Source organism: Paroedura picta, chromosome 15 (assembly GCF_049243985.1).
Source record: "Paroedura picta isolate Pp20150507F chromosome 15, Ppicta_v3.0, whole genome shotgun sequence".
NCBI lineage: Eukaryota > Metazoa > Chordata > Lepidosauria > Squamata > Gekkonidae > Paroedura > Paroedura picta.
The window spans coordinates 15313103-15340665 of NC_135383.1; the positions used below are offsets into that span (position 1 = coordinate 15313103).

General features: G+C 46.2%; 1 protein-coding gene across 7 annotated transcripts in view; it reads left to right on the forward strand.

Annotated features, from left to right (window-relative positions):
• The window catches only part of AUTS2 (activator of transcription and developmental regulator AUTS2), a 675677-nt gene that overhangs the window by 530235 nt on the left and 117879 nt on the right, over window positions 1-27563 (forward strand). Inside the window, exon 1 of one of the 7 annotated variants that reach the window (XM_077312663.1) lies at window positions 18901-19766. The exons of the other annotated variants lie outside the window; for them this stretch is intronic. Within the exon in view, the coding sequence (XP_077168778.1) occupies window positions 19764-19766 (3 nt within the window). The 5' untranslated portion in view covers window positions 18901-19763. Of the gene's footprint in view, window positions 1-18900; window positions 19767-27563 lie in introns of those variants that run through there. 7 annotated transcript variants of the gene reach the window in all.

Below are 27563 nucleotides of genomic sequence, written 5' to 3' on the forward strand. Positions count from 1 at the left end.
ATTCACACACGCACGCACACACACACACACACACACACACACACAACCACAAGACTCCAGCCCAATTCATCAGGTTTCTGTGCTGCAGCCATGAAAAGTCAGCGGAAGACCTAGAGAGCAAATCTATGTTTTAGCTGTATTGTGTTTGGTAACTGGTTGAGTGATTGCTAATTCTGACTTGGCTGGTCTGACCGTAATAAAGGTCTGTCTGTCTGTCTGTCTGTCTGTCAGGTTTCTGAGGCGTCACTAGGGGTTCCAGCACTTGGCTGGCAACCCATTGGGCAACCTGGGGGAGGGCAAAGACAGCTGGCTATCACTTCCTGTTTTGGAACCAGAACTGACATCATGTCTCTAGGAATTTACAAATCTCTATGGTAAAACTATAGTGACTGGAAAATCCCGAGAGCATCAAGCTGTTTCAGAAGTGATGCTCTAGCCATTTTTAAGTCTCTATGGTTTTTTACCATGGAGACTTAATAATGGCTAGAGCATTGTGACATCACTTCTGAAACAGCTTGATGATAAATCTCTATGTTTTTTTACCATGGAGACTTAATAATGGCTAGAGCATTGTGACATCACTTCTGAAACAGCTTGATGGTACATCTCTATGGTTTTTTACCATAGAGATCTATGGTTTTTTATCATAGAGATTTTAAAACGTCTGCTCTACTGATCAAGGCCAAGGGATGGTGTTAGCTCTAAACACCACACTAAGGCAACCTGTATCTACCTTTTGAGGCTCAAGGTCTGAGTTTCAGGGGACATGGTAACTCTAGGGCAGGCGTCTTGTTACGTATTTTCATTTGAAAAGCTAACCTGCCTTTTTTCTGGCAGAAGGCTGGATTCCCATACTAGCCATATTATCGACAAGACATCCAATTTATTAAACCTGAGTGTTTCATTCTGTTGTAAGCTTGTGATGATAAGGACTAACTCTATTCTCCTCTTCGAAATGAGAATCTCTAAATGTCAATTATGCCCGCTTGAATTTTATCTATGGTGGTGGAGTTGTTATAAGGAAATAAACCAGTGAAAATGCAGTGGCAAATCAGGTCTCAGACGTGTGATATATTTCCCAGCTCTTGCTGTTTATCACCCCAGAGGTGATTCCTTTTTATTCTCGTGTCAAGATCACATAAAGGGAAAATTAAGCACAGCTCAGCATTCTGGCTCCTATCGCCGGGCCCAGGCATCAGATGTCTTCAGTCAATCCTGAGTAAACATTTGTCAGCTATCTGCTGATTTCCATTGTCACCGGAATGGGATTGTTTCGGGACCTAAAGCCTCATCAGAAACAATCCCAAACAGACGTGTCAAATCCAAAGGGAAATCCAGAGAATTTCAGAGGCATTCATAATCTGGACAGGATAGCGGTAGAGAGGAACTGTGTGTTCTGTATACCCATAAGATGTGTTCTAAAGACAATGTTCTCCCCTTCCTCATTTTATCTTCACAAAATTCACCAAGTGGACTTCATTGCAGAGTGGGAGCATTGATCTCTCAGATCCTAATCTGACTGTTGCACCACTACAGCAGGGGTGGCCAAACTGTGGCTCTCCAGATGTCCACGGACTACAATCACCACGAGACCCTGCCAGCCTGGCCATTGTAGTCCATGGACATCTGGACAGCCACTTTTTGGCCACCCAGTCACTACAGCCACGCAACCCTACATTACACTGAAATTGACTTTGTGAGGTCAGTACAATCTGCCTTGCCCATTGGTGGCTCTCCAAGGACTCAGGTAAGGGTCTTTTGCCACACTTCCTATCTGATGTTTTTAATTGGAGATGCCCAGGATTCCACTTTGGACCTTCTGCAGGCCAACCAGTTGCTCTTTCACTGAGCCACGGCTTCACCCTGGTTTCATTTCTCTTGTCCAACCTTTGCTTGAAAAAAGCTGCCTGTCCACTGTTATGTTACCAGAATGCAAGCTTCAGCAGATGCCCTACTTTGTCAAGCCTAGAGCAGGATTTTTCTACAAGATTTCATGAAATCCTAGGGTTACTTGAAGGCCCTGGAAGGGTTTCCCAAATAGGTGGGAGTTAATTGATTCTATATACATACATTTAAAATTTGTTAAATATTTATCTGGTGATATGACCATATATGGTCATGTTGACCTTCTCCCCTTCCTAAATTGTCAATAATGGGCCTGGAGGGGGTGGGGTCCTAGGTGGGTGTGTCCACAGCTCGGCTTCCCAACCATATTCTGCATGATCAAGCCACTTCTGGGGTTTCTCGAAGCCCAAAGAATATTTCAGGGGTTTCTCAACAATAAAAAAATGTTGAGAAAGGCTGACCTAGAGAGTTGAGTGGTCTCCAGCTACATTTCCTCTGTATCTTGTGTATCTGTTCACCATGATTTTAATTAAAGCCACTATAATCTCCCTCCCTCTATTCCTCTCTACGTACGTATGTACATACGTATGTTCTTACGTACGTACGTACGTACGTATGTATGTATGTATGTATGTATGTATGTATTTGGTGGCCTCCCCTGAAAACCTGGGAAGCCACCCAGCCTGTCTGCTTCTCTGGGCTTAACCTTGCCAGCCACTAATGAGCAGAGATTAAGGAGAGCGATGCCCGTTCTGTTCTCTAGCCCTCATCGGCCGGTAATAAGCCAGAAACCAAAGAGGTCCGGGCTTCGGCTTGCACATCTGTAGGACACGAAAACAAACTAATGACTGACTCCTTTTGCAGTTAGCCTGTTAATAGAAATGACAGGTTTCAAATAACTGTAAAGGATGCGTCCTGATGCTTGTCGGTCTGATCAGGGCGCTTCGGCTGGCACCTGACATTTCCAATCCGGCGGTGGCATTTGTGAGCGTTCCCCCTGAATGCTGTCAGGCGGTGGGCTCTTTCTTCTCTCCGTTTTGCTCGGAGGGTGTCTGACAATGCTATTAAGTCTGGGAAAGGGGATGACAGTTAACTGTAGGCTTGTCAGTCTTGCTTCGGATGTCAGCGCATCCTTATACCCATTAGGAGCGGATCATCGCCACTGCACAAATAACCAGCAGTAATGTACTCTCCTGGACTCTGTTTTCCCGTCCGAAAGACAGCATCTGAAAAAGGCCTTTCTTCTGCTTAGTCTGAATTCGCTTTGAACTGAAGGACTTCCCTTGAAAGGAGGATGTGAAACGGAAGATGAATGTTCTCCCAGGAGAAGTCCTTTCACTGAACTTTAGCAGTGATTTCCTTTAAAAAAAAATGGTGTGAATCTTCCAGTTTTATATTGCTGTGAACATATAAAAGTGACTTAAACCAACGCAGTGTACCCGAACCAAGATTCGTCTAGCAAGTGGTCTCTAAGGGCTCTGGAAGAGAAATGCCCATTGCCTATCCCCTTGGGTCCTTTAGCTCAGGGGTAGTCAACCTGTGGTCCTCCAGATGTCCATGGACTACAATTCCCATGAGCCCCTGCCAGCAAACGCTGGCAGGGGCTCATGGGAATTGTAGTCCATGGACATCTGGAGGACCACAGGTTGACTACCCCTGCTTTAGCTGGAGATGCCTGGGGCCTAGCCTGATTAGCCCAGTTTGGCCTGAGCTCATCAACACTTGGGAGCTAAGAAGAGTTGGCCACAGTCAATATTTGAATGGGAGACTGCCAAGGAGGACGGGGATTGCTGTGTGGAGTAAGGCAATGGCAAACCACCTCTTCCCAGCTCGTGCCTGGAATACACCATAGAAAGGGCCTCAATGAGTCAGTTGCCACTCTTCAGCTGCTGATCCTTCTTCTTCCCCAGTATCGTGTTCTCCTGATCAAAGTGGCCCTCCAAGACCTTTCCAGCTGCTGCTATCCAAGATCCTTTAGCCTGGAGAGGCCTCCAAAGAATTGAATTATACCTTCTTCATGGCATCTCTGCCCCTCTGGGAACAGATCACCAGTGCAATCCTAAACAGAGTTGCACCTTTCTAAGTCAATTGATCCCAGTGGGTTTTTTCTCACTCAAGGGAGGAAGATGGAATTTGCTGTGAATCTTTAAACGAATCTTTAAACAAAGGTTCATACCCATGGCAAACTCTCACTCTCCTCCCCATTTAGGACTTTTGAATTGGGAAGGACAAGAAGGGTCCCTCTATAAACATATGCCAGTGCTCACGAAATTTTGCAAGCATTCCAATCAACCCTCGTAAATGCCCCCACGAAGCATTTCTGAGTTATCAATGGAGATGCAAAAGACTTGCAGCTTCCAGTTGAGTCTAGGGATTGACAGCTCGGGGTTGGAGAGTACCTGGAGATTTGAGGGAGGGAACCTGAGGAGGGCAGGATTTGGGGAGGGTTTAGGGAGGGGAGAGTCTCTAATGGGGGCTTACATCAAAGCAGCCATCTTCTCCAGGTAAACAGACCTCTGTAGCCTAGAGATGTAATAGCAGGAGGTCTCCAGCCCACTGCGAGTAGGTTGACAAGCCGCGTGTTTCCCCACCCCAAACTAAAAGCCAAAATATAGGAAACTGTTTTTAAAGAAGAACATTTAAAAAAAATAACGCTTTTGCCTTTGCGGGAAGCATTTTCCCTTCCTCACTGGGTCACTCCAACCAGCCCTCCGGGATGAGCGAGTCGGTTGGCCCAGCATCAAAACCAGCTTGAGCTGCGGTCTTTCTCATTTCAGAAACGGAGCATTGGCACCGGAGAAACTGTCAGGTCTGTAGAGCTCAGCATGAATTTTTCAAAGACTTGATTGCTGCAGCTGCACAAGAACATTACGGTCTCTGGCACCTTTCAGCAAATGGGGGCCATGCATTAACATTAGACTTACAAGATAGGGGGCTGGAGGGATTTTAGGAATTCAACAGCTCGGCAGCTCGGGTCTCAATTAAAGTGGGGTCATTTTCCTATGTCACCGGCATAACCCCGTCGAAACAGCAGCGCCGTGGCCAAATCGGGCCGCCTCTCTGACCCTCCGCGATGCAAAGAGACTGAGGCAAAGGTTTGGTGAATGTTAATGTGGACAACTGAGCAAAACTTCCTCCACCTGGCAAACACCTTTCCTGCTAGTTTTCTCACTGGATAGAAGCGAGAAGGGGGGAAAAAGGCTTTATCTGTCTGAAATGAGTTTGCTTTCTTCTATTTTCTGGAAGAAAATGCTTAAATATAACTGCCGTGAACCTCAGCATGGACTTCTAGATTTTGGCGGAGTTAGGGAAAAAGTTGATTTTTTTTTCATTCCTTCTATTTTGATTTTTCTTCTTCCTTGGGAGAATGATCAGCCTACGGTTCTTTACTTTCACCCTCTTTTTTGTTTTGGTGTTCCCGGTGAAACGTTCGCCTTTGAATGCTGTTGATTCATGAATACATTGATATGTAGGGAAGGAATTTAGTGGTGAGCTCATTATCTACTGCTGAAGTGTGCTGTCTTTTCATGGAAACAAAACAAATTCCCACTTCTTTGACTGGGGGGGCGTAGAACAGTTTTCTCCCCAACCCTCCCACTGCAGATTTCCTGCCCAATCCCCCACAACGTGACTCCGATGTCAATAATATTTCTTGGGATTTCCAACTAGCTCCCCAAATAGAACCCGAGACTGTATGATATTGCATCAAAATATATCATTTTTAAGGACAAATGCCTCATTTTTTTTAATTCTCGGAATTTTCTGCAATCCTAAAGAATTCCTAGGAACTGGCTGTCTGGATCAGGATGCATGCCTAGTTATGCGTGCATCCTCTTTGGAATATGTTTATTCCTTTGGTGGTATTTTTGTAAACTTTCTATTAAAGCTTTGTACAATACCCATCTTCTGCCAGCAGGTGTCACTAAATGAGTGATGACACAGCTAACCGACAGCAAACAGAGTGACATCAGTGCACAACTGAAACACAAAAAAATGCACAAAGGACACAATGAGATGTTTCGGTCGGTCTTTATGCTTTAATGATGATTGTTCACAAATGTTATGTAGGTGCATTTAAAACTGTATTTCTGTTTTCCACACATGCACGAGGACAATGGGGAGGGGGGGGATGCTCAAAAGCATTTTAATGGGCACATGTGAATTCTGTCTTTGTTTCTGGTTCTAAACAACAGTTTTGTGAAATGAAGGCCACCTGCATTTGGAACATTTTTGTGGGTTTATCTTTTTGGTTTTAAAAAACTGTGTGGGCTTCAGGGGTCGGGAGAAACCGACAGGCAATCTGACTTTAAGATAAGTGTTAAAGACATGAGGGTTACAGAGGGTCCTGCTTTATTTATTATTAATCCCTAACTAGTTTTATTAGCTCTTAACTGTTTATGAATTAGACTGACAAGCGTCTTCCCTTGCCCAAACAGAAATCCATTCTTCTGAACATGGCGACCCTTTGACCTTTAAAGATAGCCTGATAGGTTGCTATGTATTTTTGAAAAGGGGGTATTGTGTGTGTAACCTAAATAATTTCCTCATGCAGTTACTATAAAATGACTCCCTAGTGAGTTGAAGAAAAAGCTTGTCTAGACTTTTGACCCATTTCCCCTCCCTCCTGGCCCGTATTTCTTTATGTTAAGTATAACTGAAGATTTGTTAGACTGCAATTTAAGACCCCTAAAAAAGAGAGAGAGAGAGAGTTTGTACCTCTTCAGACTCCGTTTGCTGTACTTCTGCGGCTCTCAGACAATTATTTGCCGTGGCTGCATTAGGGACTTACTGTGGTAATTTATTCATTTTCATTCCATTCCTTTGCTGTCTGGACTTCCTCTGTTATAGCCTCACAGCAGCAGTCTTAAGAGGTAGTTCAGCAGGTTTGCCAACTGCCAGGTGGCAGGCTGGAGATCCCCAGCTATTACAGCTGATCTCCAGGCAACAGAGATCAGTTCCCCTAGAGAAAATGGCCACTTTGGAAGGTGGGCTCTGTGGCATTATACCCCACTGATGTCTGTTCCCTCCCCAGACCCTGCCTTCCTTAAGCTCCACCACCAAATTCTCCAGGTATTCCCCAACCCAGAGCTGACAACCCTGTAGTTTACGCTAAAAGATCGTGGCAGGCCCTGTGTCAGGGATGGGTAGTTATAGAGGAGGAGGAGGAGGGGGAGAGAAGAAGAAGAAGAAGAAGAAGAAGAAGAAGAAGAAGAAGAAGAAGAAGAAGAAGAAGAAGAAGAAGAAGAAGAAGAAGAAGAAGAAGAAGCAGCAGCAGCAGCAGCAGCAGCAGCAGCAGCAGCAGCAGCAGCAGCAGCAGCGCTGGTTTAACTACCTGAAGGAGTCTCAAAATTGTGTACAATCACCTTCCCTTCCTCTCCCCACAATACACACCCTGTGATCTAGGTGGGGCTAAAAGAGCTTCAACAGACCTGATCTGGGAAAACAGCCCCAACAGGACGGTCACTGGCACAAGGCTAAACAGCGTTGACTTTGATTGGACAATGATCTCATTCTGCATAAGACAGTTTCTTGTGCATTCACCTAGGAATGGAAGAAGACATCTCTCACCCAGGAAGGTTTCATGGCAACTCTGGGTTTTAAGCCCAGTTGTCCCAGGTCCTGGGTCAACAGCCATGCTGGAAAAGGTGTCATCACTATTCTGAAGCATAGAGTTAGGCCTGTGTTTGTAGCAGAGCCCATGTTATTAAGGACAGTGCCAAATTGCAGAATGGGAGAAGTTGGAAATTATCTTCCCCATGTAGAAGCAGAGCCAAACTCCCCTCGGAAGCTCAGCTCTTAATTGGTTCCGCTTGGCACCAGCTGTCCACAGACTTCACTACCATCCATTCTTCTTCTCTCACTGCTCTGGAAAGGTAAATTTAGGAAAGGGAGATAAAGAAACCAAGTGCAGGGACGGCTGGGGAAAGCAGGTGGTGAGGAATTAAGTGGGACTAGTTTTTTCTGAGCTTCCCAAGAACACCCAGAATATATTCTATTTTTTTTAAAGGATTCTGGAGTCTACTAGCCAGGAATATCAGAAGAAGGACACATTACAGGGTGTCTGTTATGGGGAGAGGATGGGAAGGCAATTGTAAGCCACTTTGAGTCTCCCTCGGATAGTAAAAAGCAGGGTATAAAAAAGCCAACTCTTCTTCTTCTTCTTCTTCTTCTTCTTCTTCTTCTTCTTCTTCGTCTTCTTCTTTTTACTGATATCAGCTGATATCAGAACTCACAAGCTGCCGTAAACAACAATGAAAACCTTGATCTGAATGCTAAAAGAGGCAGAGGGTGTTGTTAGATGTGCACGCATCTTCCTTTATTAATCCTCCCTCCCTGAACCCTACCAGGGGAACAGAAATCAAGAAGAGGAAATGATATGGGGCAGTTTAATTCCATTTGCACACACTGGTTGCAGAATCAAATCAATGGCTATTAAGTTCAGCCAGGTCTGGCAGTGGAAAGATGGCCAATAGCATCTTAATTAATCTTCCAGATAACTGAGGAGTTGGACAGTGGCTTTCGAAAAGACCTGTGCAATTTACCTCATTGTCAAGGGGCAGCCAGGGGCAGTGAAGCAGCTCACCAAAATGCCTGGAAGGAAGGCTATCTTGGCGTCTTTTTAATATACTGAGAGTCACCCGGAGTTGGATTTCCTCTTGTTCATTAAAATTCCTCCTGCCCATCCTGTGCACCAAAGCCTTATGATACGTCAGCCAGATCTGGGAAGAGACTCCCAGCTCCTTTCTCCATCTTTCCCAGTATGCTAAGAAATAACAGATGGACAACTGAATTTGTTGTAGGGTTTAATGAATTTAATCTAATAGTTTCTATTTCCCTGCTATATTTCACCTTGATGTGATTTTGTTGATGGTATCCTCCACGAGGTAGGGTGGAAAATAAGTATCACTCTTCATCATCATCTTGGATTAGAGTTGCCAACGTCAGATGGGGACATTCCGATCTCTTTGGTGAGTAGAGTCTGGAGAGGGCAGAGGGGAAGAACCCAGCAGAGGTGAATGTCAGAGAGGCCACTTCCATCCGAGGGACTAATCTCCATTGCCTGGAAATCTTGCTACTTCCGCTGAGCCGCATGTTAACATTTAACATCTAATTCCTTATTTATAATGTAGAAAATGCTCCGTCCATCCCTCTAAGTATGGTTTCTGAGTTGAGTTTAGGGGCCGAGTGCCCGGACTCCAGTAATGGGAGGGTGGTGGAAAGGAGAGGAGGGAGACCTCTTCTGATGTTACTATGTGCTTGCGTTGGCCTCAACCATGCGCCTGGCGAACCTCTACTGGCAGCTCATTCCACCAGGCTGGTGCCAGGACCAAAAGGGACTTGGCTTTGGTTGAGGCCAAGCACACTTCCTTGGGGCCAGGCACCACCAGCAGGTTGGAATTAGCCGATCGTAGCATTCTTCGGGGGGACGTGTTCAGAGATGCAGCCCCTCAGAGACGCAAACAAAACTCCTCTAGTAATTGAATCCGTTGCTGAGTGTGTAGCTGACTATGAGGCCTCTCAAATTTACCCAATAAAGGTCTTCTGCTTCCACTTAGGGTTGCCGGCAACTATTCCCTGCTCATCTTTGGAAACAATCACTTTAGAGGAGTGAAACGTTAGACAGCTGCTTAAAAAGAGAGAGAAAGAGAGAGAGAGCCTTTGCCCGATTAGCAAAGAACCTTCATATTTCCCAGCTGGGAACGTGTGTGATCAATATGTCTGCACTCAGCTACCCAAGCGGTCCCCAGGTCCCTTTCCGAATGTTGTTGCTGCTAAAGGCGGCGGTGCTGGACTGCTGGAAGTTGAGGGAGTTTTCATTAGCGGCACTCAAATGCTAATATCGTGCAAGGTATCAAACCCTTGAAAAGTACGGGAGGCTGTTGAGAGGAAGCAGAATGGGAAATGCAGCTAATAAACAGGAGCATCTTTTTATCTTTGTGCAAATGCCGCATGACATGTAGGATGGCTTCCCCAAACAGAACCCAAAAGATCTCCATGCAGAATCCATGTCTTGATCCTGAGACCTAGAGGAGCCTCCTCTGGGGTTGCCAACCTCCAGGTGGCACCTGGAGACCTCCTGTTACTACCGTTGATCTCCAAATGACCAAGATCAGTTCCCCTGTAGAGAATGGCTGCTTTGGAGGATGGGTTTGATGGCATCATATCCTGCTAAGGTCCCTCCTCTCCCCAAACACTTCCCTCCTCAGGTTCCACCCCCAACCCCCCAAATCCCGGGGAGTTTGGCATCCCTGGCCCACTTGGCATTCCCTTTCTCTCAACATCAGCCTTTGATCTTGACATTATCTGGTATTTCTGACAGAGTTGAGGATCATGTGCTTTTTTTTCTTTGGGGCGATGTTTTCCATCTGTTACCTTGCCGGTTGCTGACGTTACGTTCTCTTCTGTAATTATTAGGAAAAGGTTTGTCTCCAGTGTTACCATTGACTTCTGTTAGCTCTCTGTGCTTAAATTTAACCTAATTTTAAGTCCTGCTTTTATTTTAAATACTTAAAATGCATATTTTAATCTCTTGTATATGATACATGCTGCAGGATGTCAGAGCTCGCTCAGCTTCACCTCCCTCACAGGGTGTCATGGGGAGAGGAAGGGAAGGCAATTGTAAGCTGCTCTGAGACTCCTTCAGGTCGTGAAAAGTGGAGTATAAAAGCCAATTCTTCTTCTTCTCCTCCTCCTCCTCCTCCTCCTTGTTCTCCTTCTCCTTCTTTATTGTGGTTATAACCTACAGCTTCAACAGTAAACCAATGCTTCTACTTTGAGCTGGTATCATATTGCTTTTATCCAAGCCTTCCTTCAAGAACCTCCCGAGATCGTACACGATTTTCCCTCCTCCATTTTATCTCCAAAACAACCCTCCGTTTGGAGCAGTCACACTTTCTTAGCCTACCATGAATTATCCACTGGACATTGTGGTTCTGTGCTCATACCTGAAGCTGTTGGCATTTTTTAAAGCATCCCTGTTGATCCGACAGAAATGACTAGCAAGAATGTGCCCAGATTCAATGAATTGCTCACAAAGTGCACATTGTTTTGGTCCTCCCTGGAAGTTCCTTCCCTCAAGGAGGATATGACATAGCAAAGAACCGCCAGCCGTGTTCTGTCTTTCATGTAAACAATTCTCGCTATTGCAGGGGGGGGGCAAACTGTGGCTCTCCAGATTTCATTAGGCTACAATTCCAAAGTACCCATTTTGTCCAGGGGAACTGATCCCTGCAGTCCAGAGATAAGCCCTAATTCCAGGGGGTCCCCAGGTCCCACCTGGAGGCGGGCTTCCCTAGTGTGTTAGCATGCTTAATAACATTTATTTGACAAAGTTGAAAAGCCCAGCACCACCACCACCACCCCTCCTCCTCCTTCTTGGTCATGATGCCGAATGAGGGACATTGGGCGGGGGCGTTGATCAAAGCACCCTTTTTCTTTTTCCTCGCGCTGAGGCCATTTTGATTTACAATCTGGATACTACACAGAAAGCAAGTCTGTGCAATGTTTCCCTCCTCCCGCTCAGCCACGTCCATGTTTCCTGTCGCTCTTTGAAACGGGGCCCTGCATTGACGCAAAGAAAAAATAAGTCCGTGGCAGAGATCCAATCCCTTAATGAAATGGGCCTGTCTGGAGGAAAACAGCTTTTCACACTGTCATCAGCAGAGAGTACCTTTTCAGATAGCAGATTCGTTGGTGGGAAAAGCGGCTGTGTGTGCATGGCACGGCCTCATAATTTCATGAAGGCACTTGCTGTGTGCCCCTGGTTTGCATTCCTTTCTAAAACGAATCGCACTTGGCCTAAGGGAGGGGAATTAATTTTTTGTTGTTCTTTTCTCGTGGCTGCTGTGGTTGCTTTGAACCCCTCAAGTTCATTAGAGCTTTCCCCCCTCACTGATCCTGGACTGTGTTATCCATAGTTGCCAAATTTGTGACAGATTTACATCAACGTGCCTAATGCTCAGTCCAGCCATAGGTCCATCAATATGGCTGCCAGCTCCAAATTGGAAAACTTTGGGAGATTTAAGAGTGGAGCTTGGGGAGGGATGGGTTTGAGGGAGGAAGGGACCTCAGCAGGATGTGATGCTGTAGAGGTGACCCCCCAAAGCAGCCATGTTCTCCAGGGGAACCGATATCTGTGGTCCAGAGTTGTAATTTCAAGAGAGCTCCAACCTCCACCTGGAATTTGTCAGTCCTTGTCTATCAAGATCAAAATTTGCTTTGACCAACAGCAGAGTCTCAGGCTGTGGTCTTCCATATTGCCTGTTACCTGACCCCTTAAACTGGCAATGTTTGGGACCTTATCTATCTATCTATCTATCTATCTATCTATCTATCTATCTATCTATCTATCTATCTATCTATCTATCTATCTATCTATCTATCTATTTATTTATATACCTTCAGCATGCCAAGCAGGTGCTCTACTCATGAGCCATGGCTCCACCCCTTTTTCACTCTGAAACTCTAATTCTTAACACTTTTTTATTTGTGGGGAGGACCAAGAGAGCATGCTTTCACTCCACTTGGATTTTTTTCTTTCTTTTTCTTTCCCATTTGTTTTTGTTATGCTTTCACAAGATGCATCTGACCCACGATATAAAAATAGCTGTGAGTGTTTGTCAAAGGCAAAAATGATAAAGGGGTCTGCAGACCAAGCCCTATGAGGAAAGGCTGAGGGATTTGGAAATGTTCAATCTGGTGAAAAGGTTCAGGGGGGGAAATGATTGCTCATGGTGATCCTGCATTGAACAGAGGGTTAAACTAGATGGCCCATATGTCCCCTTCCAGCTCTCTGATTCTCTGATTCTAACCTAGCTTTGCACAGCGATAGGGCTGTACCAGAGGGGTAGAACAACTCCTTTGCCTGCAGAAGGTCCTGGTTCTGTCCCCTAGTTACAAAAGGATCTGATAGGAGGTGATGTGAATGAATTGAGACCCTCAAGAGCTGCTGGTGGTCAGAACACACAGTACTGCCCTTGACCAAGGTAGCAAGCAGCTATATGTGTGTGCATGTATATATGTCAGGAGTGGCCAAACTAGATGTCCCTGGACTACAATCCCTATGAACCCCTGCCATGGACATCTGGAGAGCCACAGTTGGGCCACCCCTGACATATATACATGCACACACATCTAGCTGCTTGCTACCTTGGTAAGGACTATCCATGTTCTCAGACAATTCTTAACCTTGCTATCTGAGACTCTTTACCAGGCCTGGACATGATGGGAGCGACAATATCAGAAGATGCATTGCATGAAGATACATCAATCAATATTTATTTACGGTCCTTCAGACCAAAATTAGAAGATACATCAGAAGATACACTGCATGAGCAAGGTAGTCCTTCAAGTCCAGTGCTTTTTTTTTTCTCTTGGCAGAGAAGACATTTTCCCACCACTTCCTTTGTGACATCCTTGAACCACAGATGCCGGGGTTTGAACCAGGGACTTTCTGCATACAAAATGACCACAGCCCCTTCACAGATAGTATCTCCCTGGAACCGTCACATTTGAAAGCTGAGGGCCATTTCCCTTGATTTGAATGCCCACTTAGGGTCTGTGGCCTGCGTGATAGTGCCATCTCTTTCATAAGCCGGGAAGGTGCAGGCGTTCTCATTTGGACTTCTCCTCTTAAAAAGGGAACTGTTCCCTGCTGAGCCAATCACGAACAGCCTGATCTTGCCTCGGCTGAAAAAATTGCTGCTGATTAGTCTCTATTATAGCCAAGCGTGCTGCTCAGCCGTGTGGCTCGGAGGGAGGCTGGAGCGGAGAGTGACTCTGGTGACATTTCCAGCACTGGGTTTGATTGGAAGCAAAGGGAACGCATAATGGGCCTTTGGACTTTGTAGCATGGAAAATGCCCTCCCCAAGTCCCTTTAAGCTGTTTGAGCCATCAAGGCAATGCCAAGGGCTGCCAAAGCACTAAGGGTAGCCAGCTGTGGATTGGTAAATTCCCGGAGATTTTGTGAGTGGAGTTGGGGGAGAGGGGAGACCTCAGCAGAGTATAATACCATATACCTCACCTTCCAAAGCAGCCATTTTTATTTGGGGAACAGATCCCTGTCGTCTGCAGATCAGTTGTAATTCCGGAAGATCTTCAGACTCCACCTGTAGATTTGTTTACAGAGTCGTTACTATTTGTACACAGACCTGTTTGTTTTTGGGTACCCACCTGGAGGCTGATTAACCTACCAATGGACAGTGGACCAGGTATCAACATTTCAAGCTGCATTCCACCAAATCGCACACTCTTGGTCCATTCTGCTCAGTATTCTTTACTTTGACTGGACTGTTGGGTTACAGAGAGAGATAAGTCCCTCTGGAGGAAAGGGCAGCCCCAGAGGGGGGACCTGTGGCATCCCTTTACTGCTGACCTCTCTCCCTTCTCCAAAGTGTCCTGCCCTGGCACATACCTCCAAAATCTCCATAAATTCCCCAACCAAGATCTGGCAGCCCTGACCCAGATGGCCCAGGCTACTCCAATCACATCAGATCTTGGAAGTTAAGCAGGGTCAGCCCTGTTTAACACATGGATGGGAGACTACCAAAGAAGGGTCCTACTCAGTCAGACAATGGCAGATCCTATGAGGTGTCACCATAAGTCAGCTGTGATTTGAGGGCATTTTACACAAAGAAAAAGAAAGAGAGAACTGTGTTGACCTGGTTTTCTAGGATCTCAGTTATCATGGGTTTCCCAGGTCCAGCTAACCTGAAACATCTTAACTAGAGTTGCAAGGAGGACATTTGGCAAGCAGAATGTCTGCCATGGTGCTGTAGCTCCTCTCTGTCTAGATATTTCCTTTCTCTGTAAAGAAAAAGAGTCTTCTAGTAAAGTCCGTCAAATGTTCAATTTATGTAGCCCAATGCTGTCTCTTTTGAATGACCAGAGCCACCTAAAGGTTTGAGAAGATGCCCATCTCTCTCCTGTGAACCTCTGAAGTCCTTTCAGTTGCAGATATCAGGGATTAAACATGAGGCCATATGTATATGAAACAGGCTTGTGGGCTTTCTCCCTTTTTAGTAACAAGAGCTGAAATTATTTCCGAGAGGAGAAGAATCTGCTAGTTTTTCCACATGTGTTCAGCCAGTACTCCTACACCCGGGGGCACAGCCTGCCTCGGATGCGGTCAATTTACCAAATGCATTCTCCTGCCTCCAGTAAGATGGGCCTAGAGCTGACAGGCCTCCACTCGAGCCAAGTGGCAAGACAAGAAAAATGTTTTTTAAAGGGATGAGAGCTGCATAGCTGCATATCTTGGATGCTGTAGGATGCTTTTGGGCTGATCCTGCGTTGAGCAGGGGGTTGGACTAGATGGCCTGTCTGGCCCCTTCCAGCTCTATGATTCTATGATTCTATGGCCTGTATGGCCCCTTCCAACTCTATGATTCTATGATTCTATGGCCTGTATGGCCCCTTCCAACTCTATGATTCTATGATTCTATGGCCTGTATGGCCCCTTCCAGCTCTATGATTCTATGATTCTATGTACAGGACCACTTTTCTCCCTCTGTCCCCCACAGAGCATTCAGGTCAAGTAGTCAGAAGCTACTTAGGATCCCTGGCCCCAAAGAAGCAAAACTGGCCTCAACTAGGTCCAGGGGTTTTTCAGCTGTGGCCCCAGACTGGTGGGCCGCTCTGCCTGATAAGATCAGGGCCCTCCAGGACCTTGAACAGTTCCGGAGGGCCTGCAAGACAGGGCTGTTCCACCAGGCCTATGGGTGAGGCTAGGAAATCTGACCCACAGATCTGGGCCTCCCGACGTAGCTAAAAAAATCCATCTAGAAACCCGTCTGCCAAAGTAGGAAACACTCTTCAGCACAGGATAAGTTTTAACTAGATAAGCAGCTTTTAAAGTTTTTAAAACCTACGTTACCTGATATAGTAACTGTTTTAACCTGTTTGAGTTACATTGAATTGTTGGTGATTTGTCGTTACTCACCCTGGGCTGCACAGGGAAGGGCAGGTTATGAGAATAAATGTGTTCTCATCATCATCAAATTTCAAGAGCGACTCAGGGATGCTCTAGGAATCCCCAGAAGCTATATACTTCCCGGTGGTTCCTAGACCTACTCTTCGTGTCATAGTGAAGTAGCCATCGCCACATTCCCTCCCACCCCCACCCTCAATTTCCCTGCATCCAACCTTCCCACCAGTTGCCCACCCTAGCTGTGAGCCAATCCTAGGCTGTCCCATGACTCTTAAATGCCATCTCCCATCACCCAGGCTTCTTCTTCCCAGTCTTGGGCTCCATAGTAACATTAAAGGTAAAGGTATCCCCTGTGGAAGCACCTGACCCTTGGGGTGATGCCCTCTAGCGTTTTCTTGGCAGACTCAATACGGGGTGGTTTGCCAGTGCCTTCCCCAGTCATTACCGTTTACCCGTTTACCTCGGAAGGATGGAAAGCTGAGTCAACCTTGAGCCGGCTGCTGGGATCAAACTCCCAGCCTCATGGTCAGAGCTTCAGACAACATGTTGGCTGCCTTACCACCCTGTGCCACAAGAGGTAACATTAGTTAACATTAGGCCTATGCAAAGTGAGAGAGCTTCTTGGCCCGTTGGAAGAGCTCCAATAAGTTAATCCTTAGCTACAGAGACAGAGAAATGGAGATGGAGACAGAGACAGAGAGGGACAGAGAAGTAGAGAGACAGACAGACAGACAGACAGACAGACGGACGGACGGACAGACGGACAGAGATGTATCTCTGATTCTGCAGTGAGGATTACCAGACTCCTCCATCCACCCACACTGTTTCACATCCAGGTCTTGCAGGTCATCATGATGGAAAATCTTGCTTGTTGGCTTCTGGAAATGGGACACTTCACTGTCCGAACAGTCCCAGACTCATGGCACTTCAGAAGATTTCATTTTTTCCCCCTCCCCTCACTGTCTCTGCTTATCTTTTCTCTAAGAATGTATTATCTTCTATCCGTTCCTTTTCCGACAAGCATTTGCATCAAATGGTAAAGCGCAAGCAGGGACTCGGCCTGCTGGGGAGAAATGGCTGGATATGAAAGGTTATTTCTCCCCAGCATTTGGTAAGGCTTTGTTCTCTTTTCTCTCTGTGTCTCTCTCCCACATACCTTCTCCGTCGTCCTACAGTCTCAGGATAAATGCAGACATTTCTAGAACATTCTTTTTTTCCTCCCCCCCCCCTTTTTTTTGGGGTGGTGAGAGGGAACAAAGGAGGAAAGACTCCCTTCAATTTGGAGATCTGAGCTTACCCATCTACCTTCTGTATTATTGGTAAGGAAAGCATGTGTTTTTTTTTTCCACGGGAGGAGATGAAGCCGCTTTGAAATATTTTGTCAGACAGACTGTATTGCCTCCAGAATCCTTTCAGAGCAGTCCCTACAGAGACATCCGGAGATAAAAGGAAGGACTGGATGACAGGAAGCAAGGATGGGGAGAGAATCTTAGGACGCCGAGGTAAATGAAAGACTTTCCAGGCTATGAAGAATCCACGTTGTTCTCAGAGTAGTAGACTCACGGTAGTGCCGATCTTACAGAACAGTCCCTCCACACAAAAAATATATATGTTCCTGCTGTTTGGGGAGGGTCAGGGGCTCAGCAGTAGAGCATGTGCTTTATGCACAGGTGATCCCAGCCCTCCCCAGTTTAAAACAATTATGTGGGGAGATGTGCAGGACTCCTGCCTGAGGCCCTGGAAATCTAGGGCCTGACAGAGGAAGCAACATGCCTCTTTCTAGCCAAGGGGTCTGACTCAGTGTAAGCCAGCATAATCTGCTCAGGATGTTAATGTGCATCAACTTAGAAACAGTCCCCACTGCCTGATACTTGTCTTTATGCATTTATACTCATCATGGACCTGAAGGCAAGAGTCTAGTAAGACATGATGCACACGGATGTAATTAAACGAAAATAGAGTCCAGTCGCACCTTTCAAACCAACAAAGATTTATTCAAGGAGTGAGCTTTTGAGTGCATGCACTCTTCCTCAGACTAAATGAACCATCCTAATAATAAGGCAAAAGCAAATCTTGACAAATTTGTAAATTGTGTCATAATATCCTAATTAAGCCATGAGATGCGGTATGATGATTCTTTGCTCAAATAGCTAATCAGCTAATCAGTCCTTCCATCTTCTAGATCAGGGGTAGTCAACCTGTGGTCCTCCAGATGTTCGTAGACTACAATTCCCACGAGCCCCTGCCAGCGTTTGCTGGCAGGGGCTCGTGGGAATTGTAGTCCATGAACATCTGGAGGACCACAGGTTGACTACCCCTGTTCTAGATGCCCTGAAAAAGATTCTAACAAAGGTTGTGTTCTTCTCAGTCCATTGAAGAAGGGTGTAAATCTGACATTATGATTGTGCATGCTGGCAGGCTTTTGGAAATCCCACCTGGTAAATCAGGTTGCCTGTCACCTGAAAGGGACAACACCCAGATTTTGGGTTTCAATATGTGCAAACCAGAAGCCTGAAAATCAAGGTCTGGTGAAGCTTCTATAGAGACTGGGCAAAATGTGCACATTCCCTTTTTTTAGGCACTTTGGCAAGTGTGCACATTGGGAAGGTTACAAGGTAGTGTGTTGTTCCAATATCATAATAATAGGAGCTGGGTTTTTTTTTGTATCCTGATTTTTATTACCCAGAGGAGTCTCAAAGCAGATTGCAAACACTTTTCCCTTCCTCTCCCCACAACAGACACCCTGTAAGGTAGGTAGGGCTGAGAAAGCTCTGAGAGAACCCTGATTGGCCCAAGGTCAGCCAGCTCACTGCACGTGGAGGAAGAGCAGGGAATCAAACCCGATTCTTCAGATCAGAGTCCGCTGCTCATAACCACTACACCAAGCAGGCTCTCTGTAAGCCATTTCCAGGCTCCCAGTAGACAGGGTCACATCCCTACTGTACTGACAGCCCTTGTTGGAGTACCGGCTTCCAAAAAAAAACACATCTGCCAGATGAAAGAAAGAAGATTGGCAACCAAACACTCAACTATAAACTGAACGCTCGACGTGAACCAGTCCTTTTTGGGAGGATCGCCAATTCGGGTCTGCTGAGGAACGGAGAGCCATTATGCCGAAAGGATTTGAATTTCGTTTCCTTTTATCTTTTCTTTCTTTTTTAAAAAAAGGGAATATCCCAACAGGGATTCGCCTTCCTGCTTGGACGAGGTAGTCAAATCAGTGGGCCTCGAGTAGATTGCTCAGGTCTAGCAATCCGAATAATCCCTTTTGAGCGAGTGTTGTCTGGCTCAGCAAATTAACACAAAGCTGACTTAGTGAGAGAGCTTAGAGCCAGGCAGAGCCTCAGCTGCTGAAGGAGGGGAGAAGCAGGACAAGTTTCACGCTGCCTTATCACCGGGGATTTAGAGGGTCTCCGCCTGCCGGAAAGCGAGGCAAAAGGGTGGCTGTCCGCGGGATCACTCCGAGTGATGAACAGCCAGCGAGGCGAGAGACCTTTGCACCACCTTTCCTAGCGGGAGGCGACTGATGGGACAAAAAGCCCCGCGAACCTTGTAAACACCCCGAGACGCATCTGCAGAGAAGGGATGTCAGCGGCTGAGAGCAAGAAGGGCACAGCTGGGGAGAGTCTGTTGCAAGCACTGGCAGTTCGGAGCAGACACCAAGGACAAGAGCCTTTTGTTCAAGTCCGAGATGATGGATGTTTTTTCTTTTCTTTTCTTCCCCGTCCCTTTTGTGGCTCCAATTAGGTCTTTTCTTCCGAGCGGGCAACTTTGGGCAGCTTTTTGAATAGCGTGGATTTTTGAGTGCTCTGGGATTCTCTGCCCCCTCCCCGTTTTCTTGCATCTTGGATGACATGGCAGCTACGCTGATGGTTTTGGCTGGTAGCTCGCGGGTCTGAAGGACGGCAGGACCTATCGTGAGATGTTCATTCTTTCTTGAAACAGGCTCGCCTCTTGAAGCTCTGCAAAGGGAGAAGGTAAACGTGGTGGATGGTCAGTGGCAGATTATTTCTCGCTCCCGGCAAAAGGAAGTCCAGTCTTGCATGCTGGCGTTGCATTTGTACTTTTTTTTTCCCCCAAGCAGATACCCATTTAGCGCCGAGCAGCAATGAAGCAGGATTGGTTGATGGCAATTAAGAGTTCAGTAATAAAGGGAAGTCTTTATTGTCGTAATTGAGTGGAATTAGCGGTGGCACTGGAAACATTGGAGATGCATTAAGTTCTTCACTTTTAATTAAGAGCACAGAGTTGGCTTCATGGGGTTTAATGGCTACTGAAGGGGAAGTGTGACGCAAGAGCCAGTGTTGGTGTGATTCAGCTGGCAACTGGAGCTGAAAGAATGGGAGGAGCAGGGTGGCGTAGACTGGGGAGATCTGGATTCAAATCTCCACTCTGCTCTGAAGAGTCAGCAGGTGGCGGTAAGGGGGACCTCCAGCTCAGTAGACCTGGTCCCCTGCCACTTGGTAAAGCGGCACCGGAAAAATGGGGAGGCAATCACCATTGCTCTGACAGCACAAGTCGCTTCCATCCCAGATCTGGAGGAGATACTGTTGCATCCCAGCAGCACTCTAAGATTCCACTGAAACTGTATGTTTCAGTGGAATCCTAGAGCGTCACCCTAACACGATGACGTCCCTTCTGGGTTCATGGCAGAAGTGATGTCATGCCATCAAAGCAAGGGTAATTTGCATCTTCCCACCCCTGCTGTCTCCCAATGGTGGGCAGCACTGGGCTGAAAACACTCCCAAGTGGCCTTCCACCCTCGCTCAGCCTAGCCTTTCTCAAAGGATTATTGTAAAGGGTAGGGGCATAATGTACATCTCGTAGGAAACTTGGAGGGAAGCCTGGTTGATCAAAGCAGCCGCCCCATTAACAATATGTATCGGAAGAATCTCTTGCATCATGGCTAGGCCTGAGAACATACTTAGAAGTATAATTATACTTAGAAGTATAATTCCTTGCTTCAGAAGGAATTGCTTTGGCTTAAGGAGTAGGGGCTTCAACCCTAAAGTCAGCCTATCACTTTTGGTAGAACTTCTTAAGAGTCTGGTGCATGGTATTCTCAAGTTATTGGGGCAGTTCATTCTCCCATGCAGTCTTTTGAACAGATGTGACCCTTGCACATCTTTGCCTCTGCTTCTGTCACAAGGTTTCAACTCCCACCACAGTGGTCTAAACTAATTGGGGGGTGCATGAAAGGCGACAAAAATTTGGAACAAAAGTCTTAATTTTAAATATATGCTGGTGGGGTCTGAGCTGGCTGAGACTGAGAAGGAAAGAAGCCTTGATACCAAAGGATTACCTGTTACAAGGTAAGGCCAAACCAAAAAAAAAATCCCTAAACATCAGTGATGGTCACATGCAACTGTCAAACCAGTTTAACGTATCATTAATGACTTACAGCCTTTGCTGGACAAGGATGCTCCTCCCTCACAGGCATTGGGAAGCAAACCTTTCCTAGCCTACCTGACCTGAAACAACTTCTTGCCCACAAAAATGTTCTTCCTAAAAGGGTCACAGACTCTGGGGCCAGGGCCGGCAACAAACTACCATTCTTCAGGCTTCAAGAAACCCCAGAAGTGGTGCAATCATGCAGAATATGGTTGGGAAGGATAGCTTTGCACACACCCACCTGGGGCCCCTCCCCTTCACACCCCCTCCAGGCCCATCATTGGCCATTTGGGGAGATGAGGCAGGTCAACATGACCGTATATGGTCATATCACCTGATACATGTTTAACAAATTTTTTAAATATCGAAAAACATGAATTGACTCCCACATATTTGGGAAACCCTTCCGGGGCCATCAAGAAACCCCAGGGTTTCACAAAACCCTGGCTGAGAAAGCCTGCCTTAAACAGTTCCAGAGGGCCTGCAAAATGAAACTGTCCCATCAGGCCCATGACTGAAGCCTGACCTCCCAGCCTGAAGACCCATCCGTCAACGTAAGGCCCCTCCGAGCTCTGACCAACTTCAGAAAAGGTTGAACTAGGACTAGGAGGAGATGGTTCAATTGTTTTAATGTTTTTCTTTAATTAAATGTGTGTGATTGTATTTAAAGTCAGCTGTCACATGCCCTGAGCCAACCAGGGAAGGATAAAAACTGAAAATAATAATTCTAATAATTTTTGTAAGACGCAGGCTGATAAAGAGCTCAAAAGTTCGCACTCTGCTTTGTGTCATTGTGTTTGGTCCTGACCCAGAGTATTCTGTAGCTTTGGCTCTTTTTGGAGGGGGGCGGTGGCTTTGCTTTGAACCTCCATAACTGCCTGCCACCTCTTCCTCCCATCTAGGGTTATTTTGAGGGCAAGCTGGAGAAGAGAGAATGCTGTTTGTCGCCCGTGGAGAAAAGGGTTTTTTAAAAATGTACTATCGATAAGTGGGTCTCTCCAAGGACCCTTTCTCTGCCATTACTGGTAATGGGAGAGCTCGGCTTGTACACACAAATCTATGTTCCTGGCTTGTAGCCATGAAAAGAAGCCCATAGGGTTAATTGCCCCATAATATGGAAAGTCTTGAGAGAGGTGAAGCAACATGAGCAGTGCATTGATTTAGAATCTGTCCCTCCAGGGTAATCGCCTATCGCTCCTTCGCTCTCCCTCTGGGGGGAAAGAGGTGTTGACGTGCATGGTTTTGTTAGGGATCAAACACGGATTGTTTTGGTTCAGAGTCTAAAATTGCGCCCGCTTCCCCCATGGCGGCCAAATCTCAAGGTACTCCCAACATGTTGTGTGTTGCTGAGCAGGGAGTGTCCCGTTGGGGTTAAGATGTTCCATTGTTGTCACCTGAGTCACAGCCATCTGGTTTCAAACTGATTTGGCAACATAGCTGATTCGAGAAGCACGGCTAAAGGCTCTTTCATTTCTTCAAACAAGATTAGCTGTGATCTGGCTTGTTTGGGCCATCTCTAAGTGACCTCTGCATTGGGGGACAGGGGAGGAACTGAGACAAAAAAAACCCCAAAATGTTATTTTATGTATTTACTTCATTCATGCCCCCTGCCTTTCTCCCCAGTGGGAACCGAAAGAACCTGTGGCATTGGTTAAGCAAAGAATCTGTGGCTAGCCTAAGGTCACCCAACAAGCTTTCATGGCAGAGTGGGGATATTAACCTGGATCTCTGAGATCCTAATTTGATATTCTAACCCAAGTTTTCTCAGACTGTTTATGCACTGGGAACTTCTCTGCCCCAGCTCCCATGCAGGAGCACAAATCAGGGGCAGAAGAGGCACACGGGGCCAAATGCTCCCCCGTCTGGGTTCAGGAAGAGGTGGAGCAACCTGCCATGACTAAAGCTCCAGCCCGCATCCTGGCATGAAACCTCCAGTGTGTAAACGGTCTCAGGGTTTTGTGAAACCCGGGGGTTTCTTGAAGGCCCTGGAAGGCTTACCCGAATGGGTGGGTGACTGGGAGTTAATTAATTTTAAGATATGTAATTAAATAGTTATTAAACATTTATTGGGTGATATGACCATATATGGTCAAGTTGACACACACCCCTCTCAAAATGGCCAATAATAGTCCTAGAGGGCATGAAAAGGGGAGATGCAACAGGCGGGCATGTACGCAGCTATCTTCCTGAACCATATTCTGCACGATTGCGCCACTTCTGGGGTTTCTCGAAGGCCGAAGAATCTTTCAGGGGTTTCTCAACAGTAAGAAAAAACCATGAATGCAACTTTGGCTCTCAGAGATCAGTTCCCCTGTAGGAGATGAGGACTTTAGAGAACAGCCCCTGTAGTAGACCAGAGAATCCTAGAGGGGCATTACTTATTTTATTTATTTATTTTCTTAAATTTATATACAGCCCTCCCCTAAGGCTCAGGGCAGTCACCCTCGATGTTTGTTTATTTGTTATAATATTTTTATCCTTTTTCCTGGGCGACTTAGAATTTGTCCCATGAAAATGGCAAGCATAAAATGAAACCATCCGCAGAAATACGGCAAGGAACCCCATGAAGGTCACTGCACCCCAACAGCCCCCGTTGACAATTTCTGGAAGCCTTTTGCAGGCCGTTCCCAGTCTGTGCTTCACATCAAGAACAAAACTCAATGATTCTGTAAATATTAAATATTTCATTCTTCGAAATAAATACCCCAGCATTCAAAGAAATCCCCAGCGTTTTCCTGCATGTCAATCATAATCCTGACAAAAGGAAAATGAAGTTCTCATGTTGGCTCCAAACTCCATGACTTTTGCATCCCAAGTCGGGTGAAATGTTTTTCTTTTTAATAAAGCCCTTTCTGTTACAAAAAAAAATGATGCCAATCATAGATTGTTCCCTTCTCCTTTCGTAATGGCAGAATTACATGTTAGCTTTGTAGATAGATGCTTTGCATAAAAGGAGAAAAATTGGGTGAACTGAGAAGAACAGGAGAGCCAGCTTGGATTCTCAAGACAGGCTGATCATAATAGAACGAGGCGGGGGGGGGGGGGAGGATTTGGTTGGAAATCTGATTGGGGAATTTGAAAGAGGAGGGAGACTCTACTGCTCATATATGCTCCAATTTTCCCTATTATCTGGACCCCTATTATCTGGTCCCTGGCAAAGGGCCACCTCTGGTTCTTGGTGTGGATTTAATTATTACCTGGGAGTCCCTGGAGTTGTCATTCTTCAAGGTTTCACTGCCTCTCCAGAATCTCTAGAATTACAGCCTCAGAATAGGGGTGGGGGAGGGGAGGGAAGGGATTCACTTTCCTAATGTGCACGCTGAATGCAGACATGCTAAGGACTTAGCTTGTGGTCCGAGGCAGGATTGCAGCTTACAATGTGATTGACCAATGCGTGGCTAGATCCAGCTAGATCTGCCGGATCCAGTCAGTTTAAACTGAAACTGACCAATAGTGCGCACTGGTTGGAAGATCCATGGTTTGCTTCTGAATGGCTGGAAGTTGGGGTTCTCTGAGGGTTTCTCAGTTCAGGTCGGTCCTTCTTGTATCATCCTGAAGTCCTAATAAAGAGCTCAGATCCCTTCCAGTGTCCATGTCTACCTCTGAACTCACGGATTTAACGGTACCACGTGCTGCTTGGCCTGCCATTTCACACACCGAAGATGCTGAGGTCTCTTTTGACCTGTTGACCATCTATTTTGCATCAAATAAGTGTTCCCGGAATAGCTTTAACCATGGAGGAATGAAGAACTGGAAACCTAGGCGGTAACTACACAGTTTTAGCATTTTAACCACACATTTTATTTTTACTTCACTTATACACCACTGGGATGCAATGCTTTCCCCTCCTCCGTCTTACCCATAAAACAATCCTAAATCACCAGGGACAGAAAATAGGGACAATTAAGGGATATGCAGTTGTAAGAAGTGCAGAATAAACCCAATTAGAGACATTTATTTTCCTGCTCATTCAAATCTGGACTAAATTCTTTCCGCAAGATTTGAAACAATGGCAGTGATTGGCTATTAAAAATAATAACAACACCAAAATAGAGCCCCCCCCCCATTTTGGAACCTTGTTCTCAACAACCACATGGGAGAGTGGTTAGAGTGTTGGGCTAGGGCAGGGGGTACTCAACCTGTGGTCCTCCAGATGTCCATGGACTACGATTCCCATGAGCCCCTGCCAGCAAACGCTGGCAGGGGCTCGTGGGAATTGTAGTTCATGGACATCTGGAGGACTGCAGTTTTACTACCCCTGGGCTAGGGTCTGGGAGACCCAAGTTCAAGTCTCCCCTCTCTCATGGAAGCTTGCTGGGTGACCTTGGGCAGGGGAGAAGGTTATGAACCACTTTGGGTCCCCATTGGGGGGGGGGAGAAAGTAGGGTATAAATGAAGTTAAACAAACAGAATTAATTAAGGGTCATTTCACACGTTACCAAGCTCTTCATCTTCCCCATAAAGACTTTGTAGGATATTATGGGGGAGTTTTCTGCCGCCCAGATGTGTGAGGGTCTGATTTGGATTGCAAATGTGGTACACGTAGAAAAAGGGCTTCAGATTCCCCCCCCCCAAAAAAAAATTAGCACCGTTTCCACTGTGACATCGATAAAGCTCAGGGGCATGTAAAGGAGGAAAGGTCTAGGTGATTTAATTAATTAATTTTCCATCATTTAATTTATATCCCGCTCATTCCCACAAAGGTGATCTTTCATGTGGATTGTGAGGGATGACCCCATCCCACCCCTTCCAAATTATCAGCTTTGGCTCAACAAGGAAGGAAGGAAGGAAGGAAGGAAGGAAGGAAGGAAGGAAGGAAGGAAGGAAGGAAGGAAGGAAGGAAGGAAGGAAGGAAGGAAGGAAGGAACTGTAAGCTATTTTAAAAGGCTCCCCCTCCCCCTGTCCATTTTGTGCTTACTGCAACGCACTTCAAAGGGGTTTATTTGATCGGCTGGTGTGTTTTCAACTCTTCCCGCTGGGCGTTCACTTAGGCAAAGTGAGGCAATGTTAATACTTGGTATGCGGCTTAAATTAAAACAAGCCCATTGGACCCTGTTGCCTACACGGCACTGCTTAAATGAACTCCTGGTAGACCGAAAGGCTTGCGCTGGAAGATCAAATGGAACTTTAGAAGACTTTTTTTTTCTTTTGTCTTGGGTTGGCAATAAAAGCAGCAACTTGGCGGTGGGTGATGGGGGGGGGCTGCTGAGAAAGGGAGCGCCCTTATAAAGAACGTTTACTGGGGCTGCATCTGGCAAATTCGTGTCTCCACCCCACCAACCCCTTCCTTTTTATTGAACATGAACTGATCCTGCAGTGGCGAAACAAGAAAATTTGGGTTGAAAACTGCCTGGTAACCATTGCGTGGCCATGAATCTGAGATGTGGGCAAGACTGTATGTGGCTCATTTATATATGTTCATGCTCAGGGTTGCCCATATCTCTGGTGCACCCACACAAGGCAAGAGGCATTGTGATGTAGAAGGACCCAGGTTCAGTTCATAGGATTATGTAGTAGGTGATGTGAAGGACCTCTGGCTGAGACCTTGGGGAGCCATTGCTAGTTAGAGTAGACAGTTCTGACCTTGCTAGACCAATGGTCTGACTCAGTACTTACATCTGCAGGCGTCTTCAAGTTGCAGCTGGCTTATGGTGACTCCCAATATGGATCTTGCAAGACAAGTGAGAAGCAAAGGTTGTTTGCCATTCCCTTCCTCTGCAGAGTCTTCTTTGGTGGCCTCTCCTCTGAGTATTGACCCCACTTAGCTTCTAAGAGCTGATAAGGCCCAGCCATATCATTCCACATCCTGCATTAAGCTTCGTGGCCATTAGCAAATTCCAAGGAATATTTTTAATAGTGAAAATTCTCACATACATCTGTCATCTGGTCTGTCCTTATAAAAACTGAGAGCCAGCTTCGTGTAGTGGTTAATAGCTGCAGCTTCTGATCTGGCAAGTCAGGTTTGATTCCACGCTCCTCCACATGCAGCCAGCTGGGTGACCTTGGGCTTGTCTCAACACTGGAAGAGCTGTTCTGACCAAGTAGTCCCGTCAGGGCCCTCTCAGCCTCACCTACCTCACAGGGTGTCCGCTGTGGGGAGAGGAAGGGAAGGCGATTGTAAGCCGCTTTGAGACTCCTTCGGGCAGTGAAAAGCTGGGTATAAAAACCAACTCTTCTTCTTTATTTATAGTTGGATTTATATTTATAGTTGGATTTATATACCGCCGTTCGCCAAAAGGTCTTGCGGCGGTTCACAATAAAATATAAAATCACAGTAAAATCACATAAAACCCCATAAATGCCCCATTATTACAATAAAAAGATGGCATTCTATTCTATAACTCTCCCCACTTTCCCCGCTTGTTCAGAGAGAGGTTGGACGTTAATTCTGTAAGAATT